The 9,917-nt window shown below is 37.7% G+C and overlaps 1 protein-coding gene across 1 annotated transcript; it reads right to left on the bottom strand.

Annotated features, from left to right (window-relative positions):
• Positions 1 to 414: 414 nt before the first annotated feature.
• LOC140161781 (EGF-like repeat and discoidin I-like domain-containing protein 3) lies at positions 415 to 5,604 on the bottom strand. The gene is made up of 8 exons (XM_072185080.1): positions 5,597 to 5,604; positions 4,854 to 5,088; positions 4,351 to 4,498; positions 3,258 to 3,353; positions 2,933 to 3,044; positions 1,620 to 1,854; positions 816 to 963; positions 415 to 557 (listed from the first exon to the last, which is right to left on the bottom strand). Exons 1-8 carry the CDS (start codon positions 5,602 to 5,604, stop codon positions 415 to 417), a joined length of 1,125 nt encoding a protein of 374 aa, XP_072041181.1.
• Positions 5,605 to 9,917: the final 4,313 nt, after the last annotated feature.

The following is a 9,917-nucleotide window of genomic DNA, read 5'->3' as shown; positions in this document are numbered from 1 at the left end:
AACAAACCAGTGGGGAAATATTTTCAGAAAATATTCTTAGGTTCATTATCTTTCCAAATGGCATAAAAAAAATTCGAACATTGAAAGTCACTAAAGTAGGGTTTTGGCACACTTTGACTTTGGCCTGGCCCACTGTGCGACGTTGCGACTGAAACCTTCAGTCTTCAGCTGGGTTGTGATGCAAATGACCTTGAGTACCGGACACTTCCGGTATTATTAATGACAGTCGACGAGGAGTGTCCTTTATGATTCGGTCCCAGCCTTGTGACAGCTTGGCCCGGACGCCTCCTTCACGGTTGAGAGATGGTTGCTCCGCTCTCACCCAGATAGCCCCTTTCACACCCCGCTCAAACCAACGCTGCTCACGGTCTAAAATACTGACATCCTTGATGTCAAAGTGGTGTCCGCTGGCTTTCAGATGTAGAAAACCGCTGAGTCGTTTCCACCTGAGCTAGCTCTGCGGTGTTGTACCATGCGATTATGAAGAGGTTGGGCGGTTTCGCCTGTGTAAGAGTCTTCGCAGGCTTGCTCACCCGAACATTCACAGGCTTGCTCAACTGAATCATAAAGGACATTCCTCGTCGATTGTCATCAATACCGGAAGCGTCCGGTACTCAAGGTCATTTGCATCACAACCCAGCTGAAGACTGAAGGTTTCAGTCGCAACGTCGGTTCGTCCGTCAAAATAGGTATGTCTGGTTGACCAGATTTAAATAAAATCTTAATTTCAACATACCAGGATGAATGAGAGTCTACGCAGTTTGATACTTCAGATATCTTTCAATGAATGAATTCCTGATGTTCTGATCACATACCTTGCCATAGACATCCAAAGAGCTCTATCCTCATACACTCCGTTGTGACCTTCTCTACTACAGGAACAATCCTGAGTTTGGTGGCTATAATGGCTGGGCTTAGGTCAACCGTCTTGAAGGTCTGTGTGTCCGAGTTACCATCAAATACCTACAAAGTTTAAAACAAATATGTGACATGATCCCGTCCATGTGGGGGGTGCAGGAAATTTGAAATTGAGAAAAAGGCAAAAAATATGGAATGAAAATAAAAAGAAATACATAAGAAAATACACATCACGAATCTTCATAACTTAAGAGCCAAGTATGCTAGACCTTTGGTGTTTTCAGTATATGATAGCCTAATGTTACTGCAAGGTAATTATTATAATAACTCAATTTTCAAAATGCTTCCTGTGGTCCCCATGAAGCAGATCGTGTCACATATATAATAAACGCGATTTTTAATAATGTAATGATAGATTAGAAGCATAAAGTACAAACTATAGTTAAAAAACAAAATAAACAATATGAAGCTGTACAAGATAGAAGAAGGAACGATGTAGAAAAACCTGCATTTTATTAAAATAAAAACAATTTTAAAAACCGTTAAAGCATCATTCAATGTTCAACTCTTTATGCTTACAGTGCAAAGTGTTTATTTTTAACTTAACTCGGTATCTTCTTCTTAGTTTTGAATCACTTTTATCTTCCTGAGGGCTGGGATAAAATGATAATATAGCAATTGGTAGGGTATGTGCACTGGTATTGATGACAAACTGCTGGTTTCATATGAAAATGACTTTGTGAATTGCTGCAAAAACTTACTGTTTCTAAATTCTGATCTTTATATTTCATCCAACTTCCGTCATTCGTTGTGTATTCCAAACGGAACTTCCTAACGTATTCCCTACCAAGGCCGTAATCCCAACGACCCTGCATGGAAACGGCAGTTATCATGGTCATGTTGATAAGGTTTATCTCTAGGTATTCATATCCACCCGTGTTCTCTGGCCGTACGCTGTCTGGACACCAGGCACCGCCACCGAGGTTTAAATTTAATCTAGGAGAGAGGAATACAAAAAAAAGTATATACAAAGTTAGTTATTCTTAGATTTTAAATGTCATGTTGCTCTGTATTTTCATGAGTTATTCTTATAAATTCCTAGTTCTTATAAAAACAAAGTGTACCAATTGTGAATATACTTTGTGGAATTGTTTCAATTAAAACCTATATATATTACATATACCAGTAACCAGTAGTACACAGTTTCAAATGCATTTTAAACAAACCTGTAATAAAAATATTGCAAAGATATAGGCAAAAGAACTGCCAACCTCATTACTTGCAAATATCTACAAAATAGCCGTTATTTTTAAACAAACACTCACCAATTCATTTGTGGCTGAGAAATTGCATTTTAAAATTGCAATATGATGATCATCGGTTTTTTTTGATATACTGTCGTGTGACGAAAAATGTTGTTTTGAGAAAAAGTATGTTTATTATTATCAAACAATATAATCAATAATATATATGTATTGTTCTCAACATAATACAAACTTTTTATTCATTCACTAATTCGATGTAATTAATCTGCAAACTCATACGACAGTATGCCAAAACATGCACAGTTTGACAACCTGAATTAATAATGATACGTCATGTGATACGACAGTATGTCAAAACAATAGGCAACTGCAGTTACTCGGTGGCCTATGGCGATGTATCATCATGATGATACGACAGCACTGTATGTCAATTCACAGAACGAAGATTCATGCAGGCGGTACATAAAAACCATGGCGATCACCCTAATTAGTGCCATCTCATTAACTAATTATATTTACGTCTCAAAACCTTGTGAATATATAGAGGTTCATTCAAAGATTTTGAAAGTTTATATAACTCATTTTGCCCCAAAATCGCCATACGTTAGTATGTCAAAACTCCAACGGAATGCTTTCGGTTACTAAAAATGTACCTAATTTCTGCACCCAGTTTGAAAGATATATCTCGTGTTATCTACATCAAATAATTTAGTGAAAGTGGAATTCAATTGTAAAGTGTCCTTTGTCTCAATTTTCTCACAAAACAAAATTCTTCATTGGCTAAATTTGACAACACTAAGAAGGCCTACCTTGCATTCTGTGGTCCGTAAGTTAGTGGATCATCACCGTACACAGAGCTAGCTGCTAGCTGGTTATTTGATATCCGTCTGTCACTCATGCCGAGACTTGAACGACATGTTTCTTTAAATACAAACATACAACAGAAACACTAAATTATGATTATGTTCCGATTGAAACAGGAATATCGTAAAACCAATGAATCCTATATCCAGAGTTATTACCATCATGTTTGCTGAGAAAAAGCAGTGAAACATCACATACCTATTTAGGTATTGTAAAGTAATGACAAACTTTATATTGCAAATGATGGTTAGGCTGAAAGAAATAACGTACCGGGATCATTTGTCATTAAGACTTCTGTGGTAGATAATTCAGTGGTACCCGCTAAAGTCGTAAATGGCTCGGGCGTAGATTCTGGTGTAGTTAGGCCTAAATTAAAAAATAAAAAGGATTGTTAACATTTGACAAAGAGAATGGGCTTTGAACTGCAAAAAAGCGCCATAGAAATGTTTTATGTATGTATGTAGGTAACAGGGGCAAGGAGGCAGGTCTAAACCTGTGAGAGATCTTGCTCTCTTTCGGATGCTGGCCACTGTGATATTTTAGATTTTAGGCCTTTTTTACCTAGTAATCAAAATTTTTTGTCATTATGACCTCACTTGTTGAATCGGTCACACCATTAATGTTTCATATACACATACTTCAGATAATTAAGATTTAAATTAAATCTGGTCAACCAGACATACCTATTTTGACGGACGAACCGACGTTGCGACTGAAACCTTCAGTCTTCAGCTGGGTTGTGATGCAAATGACCTTGAGTACCGGACACTTCCGGTATTATTAATGACAGTCGACGAGGAGTGTCCTTTATGATTCGGTCCCAGCCGTGTGACAGCTTGGCCCGGACGCCTCCTTCACGGTTGAGAGATGGTTGCTCCGCTTCACACCCCGCTCAAACCAACGCTGCTCACTGTCTAAAATACGGACATCCTTGGTGTCAAAGTGGTGTCCGCTGGCTTCAGATGTAGAAAACCGCTGAGTCGTTTCCACCTAAGCTAGCTCTGCTGTGTTGTACCATGCGATTATGAAAAGGTTGGGCGGTTTCGCCTGTGTAAGAGTCTTCGCAGGCTTGCTCACCCGAACATTCACAGGCTTGCTCAACTGAATCATAAAGGACATTCCTCGTCGCTTGTCATCAATACCGGAAGCGTTCGGTACTCAAGGTCATTTGCATCAAAACCCAGCTGAAGACTGAATGTTTCAGTCGCAACGTCGGTTCGTCCGTCAAAATAGGTATGTCTGGTTGACCAGATTTAAATTAAATCTTAATTTCAACATACCAAGATGAATGAGAGTTTACGCAGTTTGATACTTCAGATAACTTTCAATGAACGAATTCCTGATGTTCTGAGCACATACATACCTTGCCATAGACATCCAAAGAGCTCTATCCTCATACACTCCGTTGTGACCATCTCTACTACAAGAACAATCCTGACTTTGGTGGCTATAATGGCTGGGCTTAGGTCAACTGTCTTGATGGTATGTGTGTCCGAGTTACCATCCAATACCTACAAAGTTTAAAACAAATAATAAACGAGATTTTTAATAATGTAATGATAAATGAGAAGAATAAAGTACAAACTATAGTTAAAAAGAATAAACAAAATGAAGATGTGCAAGATAGAAGAAGGAAACGATGTAGAAATACCTGCATTTTATTAAAATAAGAACATAAAAAAACATCATTCATTGTTGAACTCTTTATGCTTACAATACAAAGTGTTTATTTTCAACTTAACTCGGTATCTTCCTGAGGGCTGGTTTAAAACGATAATATAGCAATTAGGGTATGGGCACTGGCATTGATGACAAACTGTTGGTTTCATATGAAAATTTGCTTTGTGAATTGCTGCAAAAACTTACTGTTTCTAAATTCTGATCTGCATATCTCGACCAACTCTCACCATTCGTTGTGTATTCCAAACGGAACTTCCTAACGTATTCCCTACCAAGGCCGTAATCCCAACGGCCCTGCATGGACACGGCAGTGACCCTGGTCATGTTGATGAGGTTTATCTCTAGGTACTCATATCCACCCGTGTTCTCTGGCCGTACGCTGTCTGGACACCAGGCCCCGCCACCGAGGTTTAAATTTAACCTAGGAGAAAAGAATACATAAAAAGTATATACAAAGTTAGTAATTCTTAGATTATAAATGTCTTGTTGCCATAGTGCAGTTTTGTCCACGGCAAATTCACCGTGACCTTTTCAGCCATAAACCCGCTTAGTGAAGATTAAACCGAAATATGCAGTACTAAACCATTATAGTAATCGATTGTCCAATGCACATTTCTCACCACGTGATAATATTAATCCAATGAGCGATCGAATTGTCCGCTACGGTCGACTAATCCAATCGATAATGACGCTATTGACATGTACGGGTGGAGCTCCGCTGACTGAGTTTTGGGGATTTTTCACTGGTTTGCTATCATTTACTCATCAAAACGCTCCACCGTTATTATAAAGACTATGCTAATAATTTAAAGATTGCCATGTAGAAAATAAACCATACTTGATTGACAGAAAGTACTAAATTTGTACCTATTACGGTTTGGTAGCAATCCTTTATACATTACATTAGCATTCTTATTATAACATCATACTTAGCCATTACCTCTAATTACTTTACCAGCAACCAGGAGTACAGTTTCAAATGCATTTTTAAACAAATCTGTATTACAAATATTGCAAAATTATAGGCAAAAGAACTGCTGAGAAATTGCACTTGAAAATGGCAATATGATGAGCAATAAAATGCTTTCGGTTACTAAAAACTGTACTACATTTCTGCACTCAGTTTGAAAGATATATCTCGTGTTATCTACATCATTTAGTGAAAGTGGAATTCAATTGTAAAGTTTCCTTTGTCTCAAATTTCACAGACATCAAAATCCTTCATTTGCTAGATTTGACAAGTCTAAGTATGCCTACCTTGCATTTTGTGGTCCGTAAGTTAGTGGATCATCACCGTACACAGAGCTAGCTGCTAGCTGGTTATTTAGTATCCGTCTGTCACTCATGCCGAGACTTGAACGACATGTTTCTTATAACAAACAAACAAAAGAAACAATTAATTTATAAAAAAAAGCTCAGTGATTTATAGTGCGCTACGCACAGGCACAACGCCTAGACGTTGATCCACAAGCCTCAGCACACTTTACATTATGATTATGTTCCGATTCAAACAGGAATATCCTAAAACGTATGGATCCAAGTTGGGCAATCTGATCTTATATCGAGAGTTATTACCATGAGAAAAAGCACTGATACATCACATACTTAGATTTTGTAAAGTAGTGACAAACTTTAAATTGCAACAGATGGTATAGGCTGAAAGGAACATACCTGGATCAGTTGTCATTAAGACCTCTGTGGTAGATGATTCTGTGGTACCCAACAAAGTCGTAGCCTCCGGTGTGCCCTTGAGTAAGGCACTTTATCTTGATTACTCCTCTTCACCCAGGTGTTTAAATGGGTACCGGCATTCTTAAATGCTGGGAAGGTAACAGACTCGCTGTAGAGGAGGTGTAGCAATCCCCTATAGCAACATTACATGGTGGAGTCTGGCCCAATCGCCAATGAAAGAGAGGTGGGCACTCCGATCACTGTTTATACATGATCGTCTCCTTTACTTTACCTTTTTAATTAAGTACGTACATAATTGTGTTCACCCCAAAACGAGTAAAGTGAAAAAAAAAATCATAAATCTGCCGTTGCTATGTCAACACTTTCCTGATGGAATTTTACTATGACTCCTTGTAACCTGTTACCAAGCGTGACGTGTATTTACATGTAATTGCACTTAATAACAAAAAGATAATATGTTTTGTGTTGTTTTCAATTGATTTGGAAAAAAACAACAATAGCGCTAGTACATAATAACTCCACTTGTTGAACCTGCCACAACATCATGAAATTTCAAGTATGCACACTTCAGGTACAGGTCACTTTCAATGGATTCCTGATATTCTGATCACGTACACACCTTGCCATATACATCCAAAGAGCTCCACCCTCATACACACCGATGTGACCATCTCTACTACAGGAACAATCCTGACTTTGGTGGCTATAATGGCTGGGCTTAGGTCAACTGTTTTGATGGTCTGTGTATCCGAGTTACCATCAAATACCTACACAATTTAAAACAAATATATAATAAACGAGATTTAAATAATGTAATGATAAATGAGAAGAATAAATTCTGTTATATTCCAAAATTTTGCAAATGGTAACGAAATTACGTCATCAAAATTATCAAACACCACACACCGACATCGCCTGGCTAATAATTATTTGGTGCAGCAGTGACATTAAAATGAATACACGGGATCGATACACGTGAATTGCTATGCACGATTTTGATATCAGACGAAAATCTTCGGATACTGAGTTAGAAAATGATGAATATCTCCCGTAAATGAATTTTTCTCAAGAAACCAGATGTGGTCTCATACACTTGAAAATACGTGTTGAACAGATATTATAGTCGTTAGCGTGCGCTTTGAAAATTGGCCGTGCGCTTTGAACTCAAAATTTGACCAAGACTCTCAATTTTATATTGCGTTGTCTTGTATGGACTACAGCGCGCAGCAGGCTATAGCGGCACTCACTCAAGTGGAGAGAGTATAACCATTGACCGCAATGTCGTATACAAGCTTGCTCACAGAGCGAGAAATCAATTACCCCGTCTATGTCAGTAGCCTTAGTCAGGTCACTTCGCTAATAATATGCATCTCATAAGGTCCGAATAAAATGGTCATGGGTGGCTGTGGATTCAACCTACCACCCGTGTTCTCTGGCCGTACGCTGTCTGGACACCAGGCACCGCCACCGAGGTTTAAATTTAATCTAGGAGAGAGGAATACAAAAAAAAGTATATACAAAGTTAGTTATTCTTAGATTTTAAATGTCATGTTGCTCTGTATTTTCATGAGTTATTCTTATAAATTCCTAGTTCTTATAAAAACAAAGTGTACCAATTGTGAATATACTTTGTGGAATTGTTTCAATTAAAACCTATATATATTACATATACCAGTAACCAGTAGTACACAGTTTCAAATGCATTTTTAAACAAACCTGTAATAAAAATATTGCAAAGATATAGGCAAAAGAACTGCCAACCTCATTACTTGCAAATATCTACAAAATAGCCGTTATTTTTAAACAAACACTCACCAATTCATTTGTGGCTGAGAAATTGCATTTTAAAATTGCAATATGATGATCATCGGTTTTTTTTGATATACTGTCGTGTGACGAAAAATGTTGTTTTGAGAAAAAGTATGTTTATTATTATCAAACAATATAATCAATAATATATATGTATTGTTCTCAACATAATACAAACTTTTATTCATTCACTAATTCGATGTAATTAATCTGCAAACTCATACGACAGTATGCCAAAACATGCACAGTTTGACAACCTGAATTAATAATGATACGTCATGTGATACGACAGTATGTCAAAACAATAGGCAACTGCAGTTTCACGGTGGCCTATGGCGACGTATCTTCATGATGATACGACAGCACTGTATGTCAATTCATAGAACGATCACCCTAATTAGTGCCATATCTCATTAACGAATTATATTTACGTCTCAAAACCTTGTGAATATATATATAGAGAGAGAGGTTCATTCATAGATTTTGAAAGTTTATATAACTCATTCTGCCCCAAAATCGCCATACGTTAGTATGTCAAAACTCCAACGGAATGCTTTCGGTTACTAAAAATGTACGTAATTTCTGCACCCAGTTTGAAAGATATATAACGTGTTATCTACAACAAATAATTTAGTGAAAGTGGAATTCAATTGTAAAGTTTCCTTTGTCTCAATTTTCTCACACAACAAAATTCTTCATTGGTTAAATTTGACAACACTAAGTAGGCCTACCTTGCATTCTGTGGTCCGTAAGTTAGTGGATCATCACTGTACACAGAGCTAGCTGCTAGCTGGTTATTTGATATCCGTCTGTCACTCATGCCGAGACTTGAACGACATGTTTCTTTAAATACAAACATACAAAAGAAACAATAACTTATGATTATGTTCCGATTCAAACAGAAATATCGTAAAACCAATGAATCCTATATCCAGAGTTATTACCATCATGTTTGCTGAGAAAAAGCAGTGAAACATCACATACTTATTTAGGTATTGTAAAGTAGTGACAAACTTTATATTGCAAAAGATGATTAGGCTGAAAGAAATAACGTACCGGGATCATTTGTCATTAAGACTTCTGTGGTAGATGATTCAGTGGTACCCGCTAAAGGCGTAGATTGTGGTGTAGTTAGGCCTAAATTAAAAAACAAAAAGGATTATTAACATGTGACAAAGAGAATGGGCTTTGAACTGCAAAAAAGCGCTATAGAAATGTTTTATGTATGTATGTAGGTAACAGGGCAAGGAGGCAGGTCTAAACCTGTGAGAGATCTTGCCCTCTTTCAGATGCTGGACACTGTGATATTTTAGATTTTAGGCCTTTTTTACCTTGTAAGCAAAATGTTTTTGTCATTATGACCTCACTTGTTGAATCGGTCACACCATTAATGTATCAAATAAACATACTTCAGATAATTAAGATTTAATTTAAATCTGGTCAACCAGACATATCTATTTTGACGGACGAACCGACGTTGCGACTGAAACCTTCAGTCTTCAGCTGGGTTGTGATGCAAATGACCTTGAGTACCGGACACTTCCGGTATTATTAATGACAGTCGACGAGGAGTGTCCTTTATGATTCGGTCCCAGCCGTGTGACAGCTTGGCCCGGACGCCTCCTTCACGGTTGAGAGATGGTTGCTCCGCTCTCACCCAGATAGCCCCTTTCACACCCCGCTCAAACCAACGCTGCTCACGGTCTAAAATACGGACATCCTTGGTGTCAAAGTGGTGTCCGCTGGCTT

Source organism: Amphiura filiformis, chromosome 10, assembly GCF_039555335.1.
Source record: "Amphiura filiformis chromosome 10, Afil_fr2py, whole genome shotgun sequence".
Classification (NCBI taxonomy): domain Eukaryota; kingdom Metazoa; phylum Echinodermata; class Ophiuroidea; order Amphilepidida; family Amphiuridae; genus Amphiura; species Amphiura filiformis.
Note: the sequence above shows the minus strand (reverse complement) of the source record. Positions and strands in the feature narration are given on the sequence as shown.